Source organism: Hemitrygon akajei, chromosome 7, assembly GCF_048418815.1.
Source record: "Hemitrygon akajei chromosome 7, sHemAka1.3, whole genome shotgun sequence".
Lineage (NCBI taxonomy): Eukaryota > Metazoa > Chordata > Chondrichthyes > Myliobatiformes > Dasyatidae > Hemitrygon > Hemitrygon akajei.
Window position 1 is genome coordinate 136,334,942 of NC_133130.1, and position 22,954 is coordinate 136,357,895.

Here is a 22,954-nt window from a genome sequence, read left to right on the forward strand (position 1 = left end):
AATTTCATTGTAGGTTTGTGTCCATGTGGATAAATAAATCTGAATGTAATATTGAGGATCTGTCTCAAAGTTCCAAGTCCTTTGTTATTTGGTGCCTGCATGGCCTTTGGGTTCAAAGTTTTATAGGAAACTTGTCGTATTTGCTAATCTTAGTGAAGCTAAATTTATAGTTTCTCTCTGTATAATTGTCTTTTTGAAAAAAAGTAGCAAACGTAAGTTTAATTGTTTTGGTTCTAAATCAGAAATTGAGTAGTATTTTTATTGAAATTGAAATGTTACCCATGGAAGGGTGGTTCAAAGGGTGGTTTAATTCACTGTAGCAAATAATTTTGTAACTGCTTTTCTTTACCATTCAGAGTTCTGAATCTAGTTTGAAAAGGAAATGGAAGAAGAAAGGGAAGAATGACAGCCCTTGGATTAAGCCAACCAGGAAACGAAGGCGGAAAAATCGACCAAAACCAAATAATAATGCAGGTAAAAAAAATCATCTTGGATATCATGCTTGGAAACAGTTGCCTACTACACATTGAGGCCACTGTAGTTACAACTTCAATATAGTTAAAGTCTAATATAGACTAATGTGTGAATTACCTTGCTGATATAAGATGATAAAACATAGGATTAGAATTAGGCTACTTGGCCCATCAAGTCTACTCTGCTGTTCCATAATGGCTGATTTAATATCCCTCTCAACCACATTCTCCTACTGCCTCCATGTAACCTTTGACTCCCTGACTAATCAAGAACTTATGAACCTCCACTTTAAATATACTCAATGACTTGTCTTCCACAGCTGTCTGTGGGGATGAACACCAAGAAATTTGGTGCTCTTTACGATCTCTGCTGAGGAGCCGTCGATGTTCAGCGGGGAGTGGTTGCTCCGTGCCCTCCTGAAGTCAACAACTATTTCTTTTGTTCACATTAAGAGACAGGTTGTTGGCTCTGCACCAGTTCGTTAGCCACTGCACCTCCTCTCTGTAAGCTGACTCGTCGTTCTTGCTGATGAGACCCACCACGGTGGTGTCATCGGCGAACTTGATGATATGGTTCGAGCTGTGTGTTGCAGCACAGTCGTGGGTCAGCAGAGTGAACAGCAGTGGACTGAGCACGCAACCCTGGGGAGCTCCCGTGCTCAGTGTGATGGTGTTGGAGATGCTGCTCCCGATCCGGACTGACTGAGGTCTCCCAGTCAGGAAGTCTAGGATCCAGTTGCAGAGGGAGATGTTCAGGCCCAGTAGGCTCAGCTTTCCAAGCAGTTTCTGAGGGATGATTGTGTTGAATGCTGAACTAAAGTCTATGAACAGCATCCGAATGTATGTGTCTTTTTTGTCCAGGTGGGTTAGGGCCAGGTGGAGGGTGGTGGCAATGGCATCTTCTGTTGAGCGGTTGGGACGGTACGCAAACTGCAGGGGGTCCAGTGAAGGGGGCAGCAGGGTCTTGATATGCCTCATGACGAGCCTCTCGAAACACTTCATGATGATGGATGTAAGTGCAACGGGACGGTAGTCATTTAGGCAGGACACTGAAGACTTCTTCGGCACGGGGACGACAGCCTGCCCACTGGGAAGGCACCAAGATTGGATGGCATTCCACCAGAGGCCATTAAGTGCACAAATGGCGTCTTGCTAAACCATCTGCACGAACTACTGTGCCAGTGCTGGATAGAGGGAGCAGTGCCGCAAGACATGAGAGACTGCAAAATTGTCACCCTATATAAGAACAAAGGGGACAGAAGCGACTGTAACAGCTACAGGGGAATCTCCTTGCTGAGCATTGTTGGGAAGGTATTCACCCGCATGGTCCTGAACAGACTGCAGAAAATAGTTGAAAGGCTATATCCCGAGTCTCAGTGCAGTTTCAGGTTATAACGCTCCACATTGATCTTCTTCCTTCGACAGCTACAAGAGAAATGCAGAGAGCAAAGAGAACCACTCTATGTTGCTTTCATTGACCTAATGAAGGCCTTTGACCTTGTGAGCAGAGACGGCCTGTTCAAAATCCTTGCCAGGATTGGTTGTCCCCTGAGGCTCCTCAGGATAGTTCAGTCATTTCACACAGACATGAAGGGCGTCGTTCAGTTTGATGGCTCTTCTTTGGAGGCCTTCAACATCCACAGCGGTGTGAAGCAGGGCTATGTGCTTGCCCCCACCCTTTTTGGCATCTTCTTCATAATCATGCTGAAGCACGCCTTTGGAACATCAACTGATGGTGTCTACCTCCACACCAGATTGGACAGGAGGCTGTTCAGTCTGTCCTGGCTGTGGGCGAAAACCAAGGTTCGAGAAGTCTCATCAGGGACGTGTCGTTTGCAGATGATTTGGCACTGTCAGCACACTCTGAAAAGCAACTGTAACGCCTCATGGACAGCTTCTCAGGAGCATGCCAGGACTTCAGCTTGACCATCAGTCTGAAGAAGACCAACGTGTTGGGCCAAGGCATTCTGCACCCCTCAGCCATTACCATCAACAACTATGAGTTGGAGGTAGTTTGAGTTTACATACCTTGGCTCCACCGTCATGGACAGTCTCTCCCTAGACCCCGAGATCAGCAGACGGATCGTACGAGCAGCCTCAACATTTGCCAGGCCTGACAAAGAGAGTCTGGGAGAACGGAAAGCTGATGATGCACACCAAGGTTGCAGCCACAACAGACGCTGTTCAACCAACACAGACTGAAGCAAGACTTTCCAGGCGCAGTTCCATGGTCTCGCGAGACTAGCGGATGCCTCAATGTTAAAGTAAGGCTCTTGACAGTGTGGAGGATCAGAGGGACCTGGGGGTCCGAGTCCATAGGACACTCAAAGCTGCTACACAGGTTAACTCTGTGGCTAAGAGGGCATACAGTGCATTGGCCTTCATCAACCGTGGGATTGAGTTTAAGAGCCAAGAGGTAATGTTACAACTATATAGGAACCTGGTCAGGCTTCACTTGGAGTACTGTGCTCAGTTCTGGTCACCTCACTACAGGAAGGATGTGGAAACTATAGAAAGGGTGCAGAGGAGATTTACAGGGATGTTGCCTGGATTGGGGAGCATGCCTTATGAAAATAGGTTGAGTGGACTCAGCCTTTTCTCCTTGGAGCGGCAGACCATGAGAGGTGACCTGATAGAGGTGTATAAGATGATGACTATCGTGTGGATAGTCAGAGGCTTTTTCCCAGGGCTGAAATGGCTAACACGAGAGGGCAGTTTTAAGGTGCTTGGAAGTGGGTACAGAAGGGATGCCAACAGTAAGTTTTTTATGCGGAGAGTGATGAGTGCATGGAATGGGCTGCCGGCGATGGAGGTGGATATGATAGGGTCTTTTAAGAGATTCCTGGATAGGTACATGGAGCTTAGAAAAATAGAGGGCTATGGGTAACTCTAGGTAATTCCAAAATAAGTACATGTTCGGCATAACATTGTGGGCTGAAGAGCCTGTATTGTGCTGTAGGTTTTCTGTGTTTCTATGTAGTAAGTTCTAATAATTGCCAATTAAAATGTCTCTACTTAATGGTAGTGTTTGAAAGACATATTTTGCTAAGGATTTCCTTTTCTGCCTTGAACCTTAGTAATCCACTAGATATTACAAACAGTTCTTCACTTTAACCTCATGCAAAATTTGTTATTTGCAGAACATAACAATATGTTCTGTCACATAGAGTTGTTAATGTTCTGTCACAGAATGTAACAATATAATGTAAATGTAAGTGCCTGGCCAGACAATTATGCCTATTTGTAGAGCAGATGTGAATCACAACCAATGGACCTGGAGATTAAGAACTCTACCAGTGAACCAAGCTGCCAACTAAATAAACTGATTGTAATTATTTTATATATTTGAGTGTTTTGTTCTTTTCACAAGGCGGTTAAGAGTTAAACTGTTAAACTGGAGTCATGTATAGGCTAAAGCTTAAAAAATCACACACTAGTCTTCATATCCTGACAAGCATGGGCGAACCAGGTGGGTCAGTTTCCAGAACTGATAGTCAGAGGCTATCTTAGATAAACAGTTCAAATCGATTGTAATTGGACCGATGCAGTGGTATAGGCAGTGAATCTGCTGTCTCACAGCTGCAGTGACTGGTTTCAGTACTGGCCTTGGGTGCAGTCTGTGTGGAGTTTGCACAGTTCTCTTGTGGCTATATGATTTCCTCTGGGTGCTCTCACTTCCTTCCACTGTTGACAATTTAGGTTGAAATATTGCATTAATCCTGATTAGAGGCTTTGACACCAACAGTTCACTTCCTGCCATAGATGCTGCTAAACCCACTGAGTTCTTCCTGTAGATTGTTGATCCTGCATTTGCTGTGGTTGAAGAATGTAAGTGGCTTGCTGAGCTCGCACCAAGTGATGTAGGTATCCAGACATAGGAAATACACATTACCTTTACCTCTCCAGTTCACCTGTAGCGATTTTGAATCTCTCATTTAGCAGAAAACTAGGCATCCCTGAAGACCTATGGACAATTTGCATCAGTGCAATGACATTTTGCCAAAGTGCAACTTTGTGACATAACACATCTCTCATATAATCATTATGCAAATTCATTTTGGAAGGCATGGCGTTATAAGCATTGTTAAAGCATTAAAGAAAATGTTTTGGACTTAGAGCTAAATATATCAGATGATCAAGATTTTTGGAAAGATGAGAAAGTACAGTGGAGAAGTGAACCATAATTATTAATTATTAGATCACTTCCACTGATGAGTGCCTAACAAGCACTGGAGACATCTTTTGGAACTGAAACTTAGAAAGCATTAAAACCAGTGGAACAACAATGTGAGTGCCTTAATGGCAACCGTGAATTGGTAACATATATAAATATTTGAAGATAATTGCAGATTGGTTTTGGTGGATTTTTTTAGTTCTCATAGATTTGGAGAAACTGGACTGGCTTGTCTCAAGACTGATAGTTTCTGGAGTAGCCTTTGGGTGGTTTCTGCATCAAACTGTTACAGAACCAACAAGTGAGCAGACTACACTAAATCTTGTAATGAATCAAGGGAATCTGGATTTTGCACTGGATGTCAAGTTGCAGGCTTCAAACATGATGTCAGGTCTGCTCAGTCTTACCACCCAAATAATCTGACACATCTGTGACCCAAGTTGCTCAGCTTCAGCTTCACGGAGGGGTGCATCTTGTTTTGTGGCATGTGAGGATTCCATGTGGATTGTCTGAAAATTCCTGATGTAGTTTTCTTGGTGCCATTGTACTGTACTGTCAACAGCAAGGGTGTTTATCCCTACAGAGCAAAATCTGTCATTTTCCTCATGCCCAACCTGAAAAGCTGACTTTAGCTGAGGGATAATGTTGTAGCAAAGGGTTGTAATCCTCCCCTCATGAAGTCATCTATGTGACAGGTAAGTACTCCAATCACATGATATCCTGAATCTTGCCAGTAAAAAAAGACAGCTGGATCCACTCGAGACATCTTCCCACCTGTTTCCAACATAATTTTCTTGACCTTTATGCTAGCAGAGTGATGCATCTGATAGATCCTCCACAGACTTTTTGAGTTTCCACATGGTTCTTTCGCTTATGGCTTCAGATGGGTTTTAATGTAAATGTCATGTATCAGCTCCATTCCTTGTAAGATTGCGGATTTTATGTCCATGCAATGGGGTTGCCAGTGCTCTTGACGTATCTCTGAGAAGTAGTCGGAGAGACTCTGATGCACATGTTGTTGAGTCTTTTTGGAGTTCTTTTATGTTCAGTTCCTCAAAACTTCTAGTCACCAGGAGTGATTCTGGTATAATTCCTGCCTGAGTTTCTTTCAGGGTGTGCACCCATCTAGTAGACACTGTCTTTTGGCCAATGTTTCTGGCTTCCTCAAACACTCCATTATTTCTCCAATGTCTGATTTCATACTGTTTTGCTGATTCAAACAACACCTCTTTTGTTACTAGGGCATCTGTGTTCACCAGTTTCTTCACTTCATTCTGGTTTTGTTCACTTACATAGCTTCCAGACCATTTTTCTCCACACACTGTGTGTGTGTGCATGCTATATCAATAACAGCAGATCTTACAGATTCTATCATCAAAATCTCCGCCTCAGATGTCTCTGCATTACTAAGTGATTTCTTCACAAGCAATGTGATATGGTACTGTTCTACATTTTCAGTTTTGTTATATTTTTCAGTTAGCCTAGCTTGTTTGGTTCTGTGCAGACAGCTTTTCGCCCAGTGGTAAATACTTTGACATACCGCACATTCTGATCTCCTACTGTACTTGTTTATTGGATTTGTGCCAGGTAATGGTACCCTGTCTGGTCACTCTGGGATCTACACTTTCTATACTCTTCTTTCTGCTCAGTGAAGTATGCCGTTTCCTGACTCAAACTAATTCCGACTGTTGTCTTAGTTGCCTTTTCTGCAAAAATCCTCTTCATTGCTGCAAATATTTGCATAGATGCAAATGTAAATTCCGTACATGCAGTTAATGGTACCTGTCTGTCCTTTATGTCTAGACATGGAGTATCCAACAATTTAAAAGCTAATAGCAGTGCCAGGTAGTTCCATTTTGTATTAATGCATGCGACTACATTAAAAAAAAAATCAACAGTATAATCAGCCATATTTTTAGAATTGTCTCTAACTTTTGTCAAAGTCTGAATATGCCTCGTACGTTCAATCCTTCCTTCAAAAAGAAAACTCAAGCGTATTTATTAGCATATTCATACAGTCATCTTTGTTCAAATCTTTCACCGAAATTCCCATGGTAATCTGTCTCATTTTTCCCAAAAGCACCAACACAACAGCCAAGACTTGCTTGCTTCTTCTGTAGTTCCGTAACGAGTCCATGTTCCAGTTTTATATTTCCAGCTTTCATAAGGCTTGCTCTCGTCAAATACTGGTGGTTTCCTTTAATTGTAAAATATCCTGTGCCACCACTGTAAACTGCCAACCAACAAAGACATGTTTTTCTTCTGTTTAAACAACTTTCAATGTTTCGGTTCAATATATGAGAGCTGCCACGTTTTCATCCTGCAATTCCCCCTCTTCCTTCAGCACACACACGCGTAACAGGGAAAGTACACATGCCTACTAAGTATTTATATAGAATAAATGAACAGAACTCAACATTAGGGACAGATAGCATGGCTTTTAGTAAGGTAGGTCATGGCTTACTAACTTGATTATTTCCATGAGGTGACCAAGGTTATCAATGAGGATAGAGCTGTATTGTATTTTTATATAAATAAATCAATAACATCAGAGTGGGTTTGTAACTTTGCCCATGAATACAAAAATAGATCATGCAGAAGGTTGCCAGTGGATATGGTAGGTACTCGATCATTTGTAGATATGGGCAGAGAAATGGCAGATGGAGTTTGATCTGGCCTTGTGTGAGGTGTTGTACTTTAGGAGATTGAATCTAAAGGGACAGTACACAGTTAATATAGCATCATTAATATTGTTGATTTATGGAGAGATGCTGAGTCCAACTCAATATCTCCCTAAAAGTGACTGCAAAGGCTGATGGGGTGATAAATACTACAGTGCCATGCAAAAGTTTGGGCACCCCTAGTCAATATTTCTGTTACTATGAATAGTTAAGTGAGTAGAAGATGAACTGATCTCCAAAAGTCATAAAGTTAAAGATGAAACATTTTTTTCAACATTTTAAGCTCCTCAAACCTTGTCCCAACAATCAGCTCCTCTAAGCAGCTGCCTAGCACTCTGAAAATGAAAATAAACGATGCCCACAAAGCAGGAGAAGGCTATGAGAAGATAGCAAAGCATTTTCAGGTAGCCGTTTCCTCAGTTCGTAATGTAATTAAGAAATGGCAGTTAACAAGAACGGTGGAGGTCAAATTGAGGTTTGGAAAACCAAGAAAACTTTCTGAGAGAACTGCTCGTAGGATTGCTAGGGAGGCAAATCAAAACCCCCATTTGACTGCAAAAGACCTTCAGGAAGTTTTAGCAGACTCTGGAGTGGTGGTGCACTGTTCTACTGTACAGCGGTACCTGAACAAATATGACCTTCATGGAAGAGTCATCAAAAGAAAACCTTTCCTGCATCCTCACCACAAAATTCAGCGTCAAAAGTTTACAAAGGAACATCTAAACAAGCCTGATGCATTTTGGAAACAAGTCCTGTGGACTGATGAATTTAAAATAGAACTTTTTGGGTGCAATGAGCAAAGGTATGTTTGGAGAAAAAAGGGTGCAGAATTTCATGAAAAGAACACCTCTCCATCTGTTAAGCACGGGGGTGGATCGATCGTGCTTTGAGCTTGTGTTGCAGCCAGTGGCATGGGAAACATTTCATTGGTAGAGGGAAGAAAGAATTCAGTGAAACACCAGCAAATTCTGGGAGCAAACATCACACCGTCTGTAAAAAGAAAAAGCTGAAGATGAAAAGAGGATGCTTCTACAACAGGATAATGATCCTAAACACACCTCAAAATCCACAATGTACTTCCTCAAGAGGCACAAGCTGAAGGTTTTGCCATGGCCCTCACAGTCCCGTGACCTAAACATCATGGAAAATCCGTGGATGGACCTCAAAAGAGCAGTGCATGCAAGATGTCCAAGAATTTCACAGAACTGGAAGCCTTTTGCAAGGAAGAATGGGCGAAAATCTCCCAAACAAGAATTGAAAGACTTAGCTGGCGACAGAAAGCGTTTACAAACTGTGATACTTGCCAAAGGGGATGTTACTAAGTACTGACCATGCATGGTGCCCAAACTTTTGTTCCAGCCCCTTTTCCTTTTTTGTTATTTTGAAACTGTAAAAGATGGAAATACAAAAAGTAATCTTGCTTTAAAATATTGAAGAAATGTGTCATCTTTAACTTTATGCGTTTTGGAAATCAGGTCATCTTTTACTCGCTTAGCTATTCACAATAACAGCAATTTTGACCGGGGTGCCCAAACTTTTGCATGCCACTGTATGTTGCCTTTATAAGTCAGGATACTGTGTTCAAGAGTATTCAAGAGTAAGGAAGTTATGTTTTCGTTTGATAAAACTTCGGTTCAATTCTGATTGCCCAATTATAGGCGAGATGCTGAAGTTCACCAGGATGCTGCCTGGATTTGTGGGTATGTATTGCAAGGACAGATATGGGTTTCCTCTGGGGTATCAGAGGCTGAGGCGAGACTTAATAGAAGTTTATAAGATTGTGAGAGGTATTGATATAGATAAATTGATACCTTTTTCCTCCATGTTGAAATGTCCAATACTAGAGTGTATGCATTTAAAGTGTGTGTGTGTGAGAGTGAGAGAGAGAGAGAGAAAGAAAAGACTGCCCACATTAGGACCATATCCTTCCATGTCTTGTCCATCTAATTATCTGTTAAACACAGTAGTTGAATCTGATTCTATTACTGCTGATGTTCCTGTTGATCCTTGCCAATTTTTATTGATGCTTTATAGAGCACATTTTACCTGGATACATAATGGCTTGGTTTGGCAACTTCTCCGCCTGTGACTGCAAGAATCTGCAGAGAGTTGTGGACACAGCACATCACTGAAATCAGACTTCTATCCATGGACTCTGTCTTTATTTCTCGCTGACTGTGAAGAAGCCAGTGTAATTAAAGACCCCTACCCACCCCAGCATTCTCTTTTCCACCTTCGATCAGACAGAAGATACAAATCCTGAAAGCGCAGACCACGAGGTTGAAGGACAACTTCTACCCTACTGTTATAAGACTATTAAATCATTCCCATGTATAATAAGATAGATGCAACTTGAGAATCTACCTCATTATGATCTTATACCTTATTACTTAACCAGCACTGCAGTTTCTCCTTAGCTGTTTCATTTAGTTCTGCATTGTGTTATTTTATCTTGCTCCACCTCTAATACACTATGTAAGGACAAGTTTTTCATTATATCTCAGTACATGACAATAATAAACTAATCTGAATTCCATTTCAACCCTTTCCTCAACAGCACATTCCAGATATCATCTCCTCTGTGTAAAAAAAAAAAAGAAATGTGAGAAATTAAGCTCCTATCTCAATTTAAAACTGCCATTTTGTTTTTGGTTTTCCTACTTTTGGGAAAAGATTTTGCTTGAAAAATGTTTGAGGTGGAACTTGGGGATGACCTTGTCAGTGTGCAGATCAGTGGATATCAATTCAGCATATGGGAGAAACTATATGTCTGCTGTCCATTCCAGCAATGTTTAATGTAGGATACTCTGCCACCAAAGTTTGAACACAGCCACCAAATATTAGATTATTTAATCCTGATATCCTGTCCTCACCAGAAGGTTCAGAATTCTTTAGCCAGTAAAAACCATGGAGAAAATGGTTTATAATTCGTCAAAGACAAATGTCTTTCTGAATCAATCTGTGTTCAGGCTATTGTGTGACTTTTCATAAACTTCTCAATGTAAATTTAATTAATTACAGGTGCTGACACAGAGACCCAAACTTTGACAGATAATAATGAGTATACCGAGGTTCCCCTTGACTCATTGGATCTGCCTACAGGTGGTCTGTTTTCTTCACAGTCTACAGGTAAAGATGATATGGTGAACTTAAGAATACTTGTATACAGGAACTTATTTCTGAATGTGCAACTTGGATAAAATAATTATTTGTTGTTGGGTGGAAACATTTTGGACTTGTATTTGATTTAAAGGATTAGTCCATTTGAGGTTTTGCATGATCTGTATGAGTACTTTTGACAATATTTTATGTAATAATAAAAGTTAATTTTGAATTTTGCTATTTCAATGTAGGTATTTCTCAAAGCTCTGACTCAGTGGAATTAGATAAACTGCAGGAGTTACCGCTTTGTAGCTGTCGGATGGAAACACCAAAAAGCCGAGAGATAGTTAAACTGGCTAATAATAAATGTATGGCCACTGAGAATATAGATGAAGAGGTAAGGAGCTCTTGCTTAAGTTTGACAAAGTAATTAATTGGGCAGGTATCAGTTAGTGGATACATTGTTAGGACTGGATTGCGTAGTTAATTATGCTAGAAAACTAATTCTTAATAGTGAAATTGCATGAAAATTAGCTTTTTTAGAAACCCAATCAGATAAAAGGAACCAAATTAACTAAATAACACAAAAGGCAATATACTTATTTATTTATTGAGAAAAATAATCCAATATTACATGTATATGAACCTCTGGGGTAATGCCTTCTATAAAAGCTATTTGGAGTCAGGCATCCCAATCAATGAGATGAGATTAGAGGCATAGGTTGTAGAGGTGCCCTGCCCTATTTAAAAAGAAAAGACACGAAGTCAGGTTACAGACAGAGTCTGCCATTCTCAGGAAATAGCTGTTTATGCCTCAATCAAAACAGCTTGCAAAGGACCTTAGAAGAAGAATTGTGGAGATGCATGAAGCTGTGGAAAAGGCTACAAAAGCATTTCTAAAGGCCTGAGAGTTCATCAGTCCACAGTAAGAGAAATTGTCACAAATTGGAGGAAACTCAGTACTGTTGCTACTCTTCCTAGAAGTGGACATCCTGCAAAAATCACACTAAGAGCACAACGTGCAATGCTGAAGTAGGTAAAATACGACCCAAGGGTAACAGCAAGAAACCTGCAGAAATCTCTAGAACTTGCTAAAGTCTCTGTTCAAGAACTACACTGAACAAGAACGGTGTTTGTGGAAGGACAGCACAGAGGAAACCACTATTTTCCAAAAAAAATCATTGCTGCACATCTCAAGTTTGCAAAAGACCACCTGGATATTCCACAACACTTCTGGGACAGTGTTCTGTGGACAGATGAGTCAAAAATTGAACTTCTTGGCAGAAATGCACATTGCTATGTTTGGAGGAAAAAGGACACGGCACACCAACCCCAAAACCTCAACCTAACTGAAGCATGGTGGAAGGAGCATCGTGGTTTGGGGAGCTTTGCTGCCTCAGGGTCTGGACAGCTTGCAATCGTTGAGGGAGCAATGAATAGAAAATTGTATCAAGGCATGTCAGGGTAGCAGTCTGTCACTTGAAGCTTAATAGAAGTCGGATAATGCAACAAGACAATGATTTGAAAGACGACTAAATCAACAGCAGAATGGTTTAAAAAGAAAAAGCTTCATGTTTTGGAATGGCCAAGTCAAAGTCCTGACTTTAATCTGATAGAAATTTTGTGGAAGGATCTGAAGCAAGCAGTTCATGCAAGGAAGCCCACCAGCATCCCAGAGTTGAAACAGTTTTGTATGCAGGAATGGCCTAAAATTCCTCCGAGCCTATGTGCAGGATTTTTCAACAGTTACTGGGCATGTTTGGTTGAAGTTGTTACTGTACGAGGGGGTCACACCAGTTTCTAAAGGAACTTTTTTCAGGAAATAAATGTATAATTTTTCTCTGTAAATAAATGAGCAGACATAATGTTTTGATGTTATTTATTTACTCGGGTTCTCTATCTAGTTTTAGGACTTGCATGAAGATCTGATCACATTTTAGATCATTTGCAGAAATATAGAAAATTCTGCAGGGTTCATGAACTCTCTAGCACCACTGTATTTACTTGTAATTTATAATTTGTTTCTTTGCACTGATTGTTGCTGCAAAGCAACAAATTTAATGACATACACGGTAGAGATAGTAAATCTGATTCTGAGTAGTTGATGGTCAGACTTGGTTGAGACAGTGTGAGACAACTTGGTTGAGACAAATTGCATTTACCTACTGTGCCTCAAGCTCTTTTTCAGAATGATGCTTTGGAGTTCTTTGTTCCTGCCTGAGAGGGTTGAAGTTCCTCAGTCAGATGATTAATTCGAAAGATGCCTGAACTATACCTCTTCCCACTCTGTTAATTGTAAAAATGCCATCCCTTCTCTCAATTCCTCCGTCTCCACTGCATCTGTTCTCAGGGTGAGGCTTTTCATATCAGAGCAATATTCCTCCACCACCAACTCTTCCCTCACCCCATCCTCCTGCCATCCTAGCAGGGATAGGGTTCCTTTTGTCCTCACCTACCACTCCACTACAATTCTCCACGTCCAACACAATTCTCCATAACCTCCAGCATCTCCAACAGGATCCCACAACCAAATACATCTCTCCCCCCACCCCCCTCCACACTTTATGCTTTCCACAGGGATTGCTCCCTCTGTGACTCTTTTGTCGATTCATCCCTCTGCACTGATCTCCCTCCTGGCATTTATCCTTGCAAGTGAGCAAGTGCTACACCTACCCCTACAACCTCCTTCCTCACTACCATTCAGGGTCTCAAACATTCCTTTCAGGTGAGGCAACACTTTACCTGTGAGTCTTTTGGGGTCATCTACTGTATTTGGTGCTCTCAATGTGACGTTCTGTATATCAGTGAGACCCAACGTAGATTGCTGAGTACTGCTTTGCTGAGCACCTACGCTCCACGACAGAAAAAGCGGGTACTCCCACCCATTTTAATTCCACTTTCCATTCCCATTCCAACATGTCAGTGCATGGCCACCTCTTCTGTTGTAATGAGGCCACACTCAGGCTGGAGGAACAACACCTTATATTCCGTCTGGGTAGCCTCCAACCTGATGACATGGACATTGATTTCTTTAACTTCCAGTAATGCCCTACCCCCACACTCCTCCCCTCACCTCATCATTCCCCATTTGCTTTTTCCTTTCCTCCTTACCTGCCAATCACCTCCCTCTGATGTTCCTCCCCCTTTCTTTTATGGCCTTCTGTACTCTTCTATTATATTCCCCCTTCTCCAGCCCTGTGTCTCTTTCACCAATCAAACTTCCCAGTTCTTTCTTCACTTCTCTCCCTTCCCGGTTTCGCTAATCACCTCTTGTTTCTTCCTCTTCCCCACACCTTCTGACTCTTGACTCCTCATCTTTTTTCTTCAGTCCTGATGAAGGGTCTCAGCTGGAAACATGGACTATACTCTTTTTCATAGATGCTTCCTGGCTTGCTGAGTTCCTCCAGCATTTTCTGTGTGCTGCTTGGATTTCCAATATCTGCAGGTTTTCTCATGTATGCGTCATGAAATTTCTTGTTTTGCGGCAGTGGTGCAGTGCAAGACACAAAAAATTACTGTAAGTTATAAAAAAAAGGTGCAAAGGAGAAATAGCAAAGTAGTGTTCATGGTATCATGGAAGAACCTGTTCCTAAAATGCTGAGTGTGGGTTTTTAAGCTCCTGTACTTCCTGATGGTAGTAATTCAATGCTTTGTTGTTGATTTTAAAAATAATTCAGTGATAATAGTTTAGAACATAACTCTGTAAATAAGAAGCTGATTGCATAATTGTTTCTTCCAGTTAAGTAGCTGCATTAACACAGTGATTAAGCAAGAGTTGATGCGACCTTCCAATAAGGTGCAACTAATGGTGTTATGTGAGGACCATAGATCCCGGATGGTTAAGCATCAGTGTTGCCCAGGATGTGGATATTTCTGCACCGCTGTAAGTATAGAAAGCATCAAAGCATTTAAGTACAAATATCACATCAAAAATATTTTCTCATTGATTTAAAATTCAACTTATGTATTTAATATTGGACAAAATTTGAAATGGTATCTTGTGATGTGTGAAACATTATTATCTTTTTCTTAGAGCAGGCTACCTTGAAAGCCACGAGGCTGCCTGCATGCTCATAAATGGCAGCAAGCATGTAAATATTATTTATTTTTAAATAGCTGAATGTCTCTGAATAATAGAATATTTAGAGTTAGCTTGCTGCTTCATTTCCAAATAAAGGAAAGAAGATAGCCTGGTTCCAATTCTAGGCACTCTGTGCCTAGATTGTCCACCAGATGACACATGAGACTTCAAACTAAAAGGCTGCCTTTTTGATAGCTGTGGCAGGGCTATTTAGATTTAACTTGCTGTCATTTGTAAAATCCCTTTACGCATTGCACGTATGTTATTTGGAGATGTAGCTCTTCATTTTTGTTCTTAGGAATTTAATTTCTTTGTAAGTTGAAGAGTGCGGTGTTTTATAACTGGGGGCATGCCTCTTGGATGCATTAAAAGTAATCAGAGACAAACATTGTTGAAGGATTAGATTGAGATGCGACAATTTTGATCCTTTTTTTAATTAGTTATTTCCGTATAACTGATTGTGGGCATGACATTACATTGCATTATCAATCATCCTTAGAAAACAACTTTGCGTATGTTGTTGTATAGTTGTATAGTCCTTTATTGCAAGTCCATTAGTGTTTCATCTCCAATAATTGTTTAGACTGGATGATTTACTAGAAGTTCAGTAGGGTAATAAAGCTACTACTTACATGGTATAAGTTAAACTTGGGTTTAAAACTAAGGATTCCTGTAGTCAATTTCTTTATTTCAACTAGGGTTAGTTAGGTAGACTTGATCTCTTGCAAGTGAAAAATTATGAACATTCAGAAAAGCTGGCCAGTACTATCATTAAATTTATTGAAGAGTTTGGGAAGATGCTGATATTAGCTCCTTCACTCACTCGTCATGCTAGAAGATTTTGAAAAAATAATACAATTATGCTCAATTTATTGTATGTTCGTAAAGGTATGTAATAAAATAAGGTGCCTTTTCCAGGGGACGTTCATGGAATGCCAGCCTGATAGTACCATTTCCCACCGTTTTCACAAAAACTGTGCATCATGTATAAATGGCTTATCTTTCTGCCCACACTGTGGTGAGGATACTGCTCAAGCAAAAGAAGTGACGATAGCAAAAGCAGACACTACTTCTATGGTACCTCTTCCAACACAGGAGAAGATGATTGCTATAAATGGAAAAGCAGACACTACAACAGCAAGGTGAGTCTCTGAGTCTCCTTTAGTGAGCTGATAAGCACTCTTGTTGAAAATAATTGTCAACATTTAGAATCTAACTACTTGACAGGTCATTAATTACTTGAGTGACTATGAACATCACATAACGGTATGTCAAATTTGAATCTGAATACGGAGTAGAAATAATTTTTTTATTAATGTGTTTTTGACTTTGTTAAAATTGTTAACTTCAATGTTTTTATGATATCTTTTTTTTAAGTTAGATGTCTAACTAGATGTTACTGTATAGCTATCTAGTAGCTTGGACTATTGATTTTGTGACATGAATTCAAATCCCATTTAGGTAGCTAGGAAGTTTAAATTAAGGTGAATTATTTCTGTGTTTAAGAAGCTAATTTCATTGAAGATAGCCGTGATTCTGTTGGATTGTTGTGAACATGCACCTGGTTTAACTAATGTCCTTCCAGGAAAAAGGATCCATTGTTGGTGTGTCACCTGGCCTTTGGCCCTTCTGAATTGCACTTGAAATTGCTTTCCAAAGAAATTGGAAATGGGCAATAAGTTCAAAAAAAAATGTACAAAGGTTGTGGAAATTATTACCCAAGAACAAAAATACTGCTGCTGTTATAAAATATGAAATAAAAGCTGAAAATACTCAATATTTATAACTAATCCTTCCGGTCTTTCATTAGTTGTGAAGGATTAACACTTTCTTTCCTGATAGATGTTGCTTGACCTACAGATTACTCCCAGCATTTTCAGCTTTTATTCCAGGTTTCCTGCACCTACAGTATGTTAGCATGCATAAAAATTTCCAAGTAGATCACTCTTGCATTGTGTGTAGTTCTGATCATTAAAAATGACATTAAGCTGCAGTGGATGCAGAAAAGATTCACAGAATTGTTAGTGGGACTGGAGGGTTTGAATTATAAGGAGAGACTGGATAAACTGGGGCTGTTTTCTCTGGGGCATCGGAGGCTGTGGGGTGACCTTATAGACATTTTAAAAAACACGAGGAACATCAATAGGGTGAACGTTTAGGTTTTTTACCCAGAGTAGGGGTATATACAATGAGAGGGCCTAGCTTTATGGTAAGACAGGAAAAGTTTAATAGAGGCCTGAGGGGTAACTTTTTCACATAGAGGGTTGTGGGTATATGGAACAAGCTGCCAGATAAGCTATAAAAGACATTTGGATGGATACATGGATAGAAAAGGCTCAAAGATGTATGTTCCAAATGCAGGCAAATGGGGCTAGCTTAAAATGTTTGGTATGGATGTGTTGGGCCTGTTTCCATACTGTACAATTCTCTGACTTGATGATTAAAAATTCTTGTTGATTAAAATTTAATGAGATATTGATATTCTTATAAGGCAGTTACTTAAATTTGTTTATCTGCAAATGGATTTGATGTTAATTGCACCTTTAAGTTGAAATTTTTTACATGAAGTACTGACTCTGTTATTGTCAAGATTTATGATCTTTGGAGATAAGTTTCTTGATAGAGTTTTAACAATTTATTTTCTCTTTTACATATTTATGTTCTGCTCATGTAGTAGAGCACTTGAAATGATGTGATTTAGCATTTTTTGCTCTGCATATATTACTTTTCTCTTTCATATTTAAAAAAAAATTGGTGCTGTTTACTTGGATTGCCAGTTTAAGGTTGAATGATGGCATGTTGTTTCATTTCACATTGTTGGTTTTTCTGTAACCATGTTACTCTTTGGGAACAGATGTGTAACTGAATATTTTGAAAGTCTGAAATGAAAATATTTATTGGTAAATTTCAGAATTTTATTTGTAAATGTTCATCTTGCATATTTAAGCTGACATGGTCCACTTATAGAACTAGGTGCTTTCAAAGCGGTGGCTATTAAAAATATGATCTTCAGAATTGCCATTTAGTACAATACATAATTAATTTTTATCAAGTTAGTATAAATGTTGTCTTTTTACAGCAGTGCTCGGATGAGGATGTCAATGGAAAATAAGCCTGAAAGTGCCGTTTCCAAGATGGCTGATAGTTCAGACATATATAGCTCATCCACTACTTTGAAATCTGGAGCAATCTTACCAGTTACAGGTCTGTCAACTGCGCCTGGGAAAGAGACAATGGAAAGTATTCTTATTGCTCTTGATACAGAGAGGTAAGCATTCAAAAAGGATGTGTTAATGATACAACTACAATTTAAAAGCAATACATTAAAGAAAAATTATCTAAATTACTGACCTGAAATAAAAAAAGCAATTCTGAAGGTTCTAAAGTGAAGTTAATATATTTATGTTCTCTTGACACACTATGGATACAATTTCTGTGAGATTAAGCAGACAGACCCATTACAATTTGCCTATCACCACAATAGGACGACAGCAGATGCAATCTCAATGGTTCTCCACACGGCTTTAGACCACCTGGACAACACAAACACCTATGTCAGGATGCTGTGCATCGACTATAGCTCAGCATTTAATACCATCATTCCCACAATCCTGATTGAGAAGTTGCAGAACCTGGGCCTCTGTACCTCCCTCTGCAATTGGATTCTTGACTTCCTAACCGGAACACCACAATCTGTGCGGATTGGTGATAACATCTCCTCGCTGACTATCAACACTGATACACCTCTACTCTCTATATACCCATGACTCTGTGGCTAGGCATAGCTCAAATACCATCTGTAAATTTGCTGATGATACAACCATTGCTGGTAGAATCTCAGGTGATGATGAGAGGGTGTACAGGAGTGAGATATACCAATTAGTGGAGTGGTGCCGCAGCAACAACCTGGCCCTCAGCGTCAGTAAGACGGAAGAGCCGATTGTGGACTGCTGGAAGGGTAAGACGAAGGAACACATACCAATCCTCATAGAGGGATCAGAAGTGGAGAGAGTGAGCAGCTTCAAGTTCCTGGGTGTCAAGATCTCTGAGGGTCTAACCTGGTCACAACATATCAATGCAGTTATAAAGAAGGCAAGACAGTGGCTATATTTTATTTGGAGTTTGAAGGGATTTGGTATGTCAACAAATATACTCAAAAACTTATATAGTTGTACCGTGGAGAGCATTCTGACAGACTGCATTACTGTCTGGTATGGAGAGGCTACAGCACAGGACCGAAAGAAGCTGCAGAAGGTTGTAAATTTAGTCAGCTCCATCTTGGGTGTTGGCCTACAAAGTACCCAGGACATCTTCAAGGAGCAGTGTCTCAGAAAGGCAGCATCCATTATTAAGGACCTCCAGCACCCAGGGCGTGCCCTTTTTTCCACTTTTGTCATCACGTAGGAGTTACAGAAGCCTTGAAGGCACACACCCAGCGACTTAGGAGCAGCTTCTTCCCCTCTGCCATCCGAGTCCTAAATGGACATTGAAACCTTAGACACTACCTCACTTTTTTTTAAAATACAGAGTATTTCTGTTTTTGTATGATTTTTAATCTATTCAATATATGTATATGTATATAATGTATACTGAATAAGATTTATTTATTACTATTTTATTTTTTTCTTCTATATTATGATTACTTGAACTGCTGCTGCAAAGTTAACAAATTTCACGTCACATGCTGGTGATAATAAACCTGATTCTGACTCTGGAAAAAAAAGCTGTGTCATTATTGTTTTGGAACTGAATGCTTACAGGTGCACAAAAATAGGAAGTGGTTATTGTACTCAATTCCATATCTATATCATGAAGTAGGATGTCCCTTTTAAGCCATGGTTAGCAGTCCAGGAATCTAAAACTTGGGAATCGGAGTTCCCTTGGTTGCACAGCTTGCATTAGGATATGTTGTATATTTCTCACATCTGATATTAATAATTATTTTGAAATTGCTTTAAACTTTTTAAGTATTTGAGTTGGTTCATAAAGTGGAAAGTGATTTTTAGTAAAACAGTAGTCCTAAAATACTTAATCAAGGGTTCAGTATTTTTGATTTTGGTGGGATTTTTGTTTTGATCAAGCAAATACTCATCAAACTCACAGAGTAAATGAAGATGAAAAATGACTGCAGTGTCTTGAAATCCTGCAAGAAAACAAATCTCAGGGCTGTATGTGGTGACGTATGTACAAGCCCCATTTCCAGAAAAATTGGGGTATTTTCCAAAATGCAATAAAAACAAAAATCTGTGATATGTTAAATCACGTGAACCTTTATTTTACTGACAGAAGTACAAAGAAAAGATTTTCAATAGTTTTACTGACCAACTTAATTGTATTTTGTAAATATACACAAATTTAGAATTTGATGGCTGCAACACACTCAACAAAAGTTGGGACATAGTTAAAATAAGATTGAAATGTGCACAGAATATTCAAGTAACACCGGTTTGGAAGACTCCACATTAAGCAGGCTAATTGGTAGCAGATGAGGTATCATGACTGGGTATAAAAGTAGCGTCCATCAAAGGCTCAGTCTTTGCAAGCAAGGATGGGTTGTGGCTCACCCCTTTGTGCCAAAGTTCGTGAGAGAATTGTTAGTCAGTTCAAAAGGAACATTTCCCAACGCAAGATTGCAGAGAATTTAGGTCTTTCAACATCTACAGTACATAATATTGTGAAAAGATTCAGAGAATTCAGAGACATCTCAGTGCGTAAAGGGCAAGGTCGGAAACCACTGTTGAATGCGTGTGATCTTTGAGCCCTCAGGCGGCACTGCCTAAGAAACCGTCATGGTACTGTGACAATTATAGCCACCTGGGCTCGGGAGTACTTTGGAAAACCATTGTCACTTAACACAGTCCATCGCTGCATCCAGAAATGCAACTTGAAACTGTATTACATAAGGAGGAAGTCATACATCAACTCTGTGCAGAAACGCCGGCGAGTTCTCTGGGCCTGAGCTCATCTCAGATGGACCGAAAGACTGTGGAACTGTGTGCTGTGGTCAGATGAGTCCACATTTTGGCTAGTTTTCGGAAAAAACGGGCGTTGAGTTCTCCGTGCCAAAGATGAAAACGACCATCCTGATTGTTATCAGCAAAAGATACAAAAGCCAGCATCTGTGATGGTATGGGGGTGCATCAGTGCCCATGGCATGGGTGAGTTGCATGTATGTGAAGGTACCATTGACTCTGAGGCGTCAATTAGGATTTTAGAGAGACATAAGTTGCCATCAAGGCGATGTCTCTTCCCGGGACGTCCATGCTTATTTCAGCAGGACAATGCCAGACCACATTCTGCACGGGCTACAACAGCGTGGCTTTGTGTGCTTGACTGGCCTGCTGCCAGTCCAGATCTATCTCCTATTGAAAGTGTATGGTGCATCATGAACAGGAGAATCAGACAACGGAGAACACGGACTGTTGAGCAGCTGAAGTCTTATATCAAGCAAGAACGGACAAAATTTCCAATTGCAAATCTACTACAATTAGTATCCTCCGTTCCAAAATGATTAAAAAGTGGTATTAAAAGGAAAGATGATGTAACACAATGGTAAACATGCCTCTGTCCCAACTTTTGTTGAGTGTGTTGCAGCCATCATATTCTAAATTTGTGTATATTTACAAATTACAATTAAGTTGGTCAGTAAAACTATTGAAAATCATTTCTTTGTACTTATGTCAGTTAAATAAAGGTTCACGTGAATTAACATATCACAGATGTTTTTATTGCATTTTGGAAAATATCCCAACTTTTCTGGAAATGTGGTTTGTACAAACGTACTTTGATAATTTACTTTGCACTTTGAACAAACAAAAAAGTGATAGAAACAATTAGTACATGCCGCATCCATGGAATAAGAAAGAAAATTAGTATTTCAGATTGAAGACTTTTTTTACTTCTTTAGTGTTTCAAGGAGAAACTTCCTGCTTTGTTTCAATGTGTTTTACACAGTATGTTTCAATTTTACCCATTAAAGCAAAGTTCTTTCATTGTTCCATTAATGGCTATGGTTTAATACTGTAGCAATGCTTTCTTTCCAATATTTTTATTAATTTATATATATAAGAATACAGAGTACAGGAAAAAATATATATACGCCAATACATTAAACTAAATCGCATATAAAGACTCCTTACCCTATATTCTAACAAGTCAATTAGTTTGTAACATTGAAAAATAATAATTTTATTATATATAAAAAAACTAACCCACTACCAAGACCAAAGCTGATTAGTAGAAAAAAAAGAAAAAAGATAGTTAGTCATCATCTGTGCTTGAACAGCAAATCAAAGGCTTTGAACATAATTCAGTAAATCTTGTTCCCAAAGATTTTTAATTTTATCTAAAGGAAGACTTCTCATTCCCAACAGCATATTATAAATATTAGATATAGATCCATTATATAAAATGGTTTCAGATTAAAGATTACATATAGTAGATTCTTATCAGGACTTTTAGGAAATATACTTACTGGAGACTGTAAAAAAATCTCTTATTTGTAGATTTCGAAAAAATGCGTTTTGGTAAACTATATTTATTTGATAATTGTTCAAACGAAAAAAGACTTCCCTCTACAAACAAGTCCTGAAAGCATTTAATACCTAATCTGTCCCATTCTTTAAAAGCCACATCACTCATAAGAGGGTTTAAAAAAATAATTAGTAAAAAATGGGACTCGAAAGAGAAAATCTCAGTGAGCCAAAATATTTTTGGAATTGCATCCAAATCCTCATAGTGTGTTTAACCACCAGATTATCAGTTAACTTACTCATAGACAAAGGAAGTGAGGATCCAAGAAGAGAAATAATAGAGAATTTATTAACAGAAATAGCTTCTAAAAAAAACCACATCGGGCAGTCCTCACAATTTATATAATGTAACCAAAATGTAAGATTTCTTATATTAACTGCCCAATAATAAAATCTGAAGTTTGGTAAGACTAATCCTCCATTCTTTTTATCTTTCTGAAGATAAATTTTATTTAATCTAGAACGCTTATTCTTCCATATATAAGTAGATATAATAAAGTCAAGAGAATCAAAAAAGGATTTAGGAATGAAAACCGGTAATGCCTGAGAAAGATATATAAATTTAGGTAATATATTCATTTTGATAGAGTTAATTCGACCAATTAACAATAATGAAAGATGCAACCAATTTGTTAGTATTTTTTACATGATTCAATAGAGTAAGAAAATTTTCTTTAAACACCCATTAGTATCAGAAATTACTTTATGTTGAACAAAGGGAACTTTATTATCTATGGGGATCAAAACCCCTCTTGCTTTGCCTTGAAATGAAGAGTTCTCTCCATCGAAAAACAATGCATACTTTAAGTTTTTTAATATATGCAAAAATCTTTTTTTTCATGGGGTGATTTAGTCCTTTTACATTAAAACTAAGTAAATTAATACTTTGATCCATTTTTAAGGTTCTTTGT

General features: G+C 39.1%; 1 protein-coding gene across 10 annotated transcripts in view; it reads left to right on the forward strand.

The window, feature by feature from the left end:
• The window catches only part of LOC140730957 (histone-lysine N-methyltransferase EHMT1-like), a 188,886-nt gene that overhangs the window by 98,905 nt on the left and 67,027 nt on the right, over positions 1–22,954 (forward strand). For 9 of the 10 annotated variants that reach the window (XM_073052060.1, XM_073052063.1, XM_073052065.1 and 6 more), the window contains 6 exons: positions 357–474; positions 10,350–10,457; positions 10,682–10,827; positions 14,170–14,313; positions 15,430–15,653; positions 17,591–17,779. In XM_073052060.1, coding sequence (XP_072908161.1) covers positions 357–474; positions 10,350–10,457; positions 10,682–10,827; positions 14,170–14,313; positions 15,430–15,653; positions 17,591–17,779 — 929 coding nt within the window. The remainder of the gene's footprint in view (positions 1–356; positions 475–10,349; positions 10,458–10,681; positions 10,828–14,169; positions 14,314–15,429; positions 15,654–17,590; positions 17,780–22,954) is intronic. The other variant, XM_073052061.1, reaches the window with a different exon arrangement.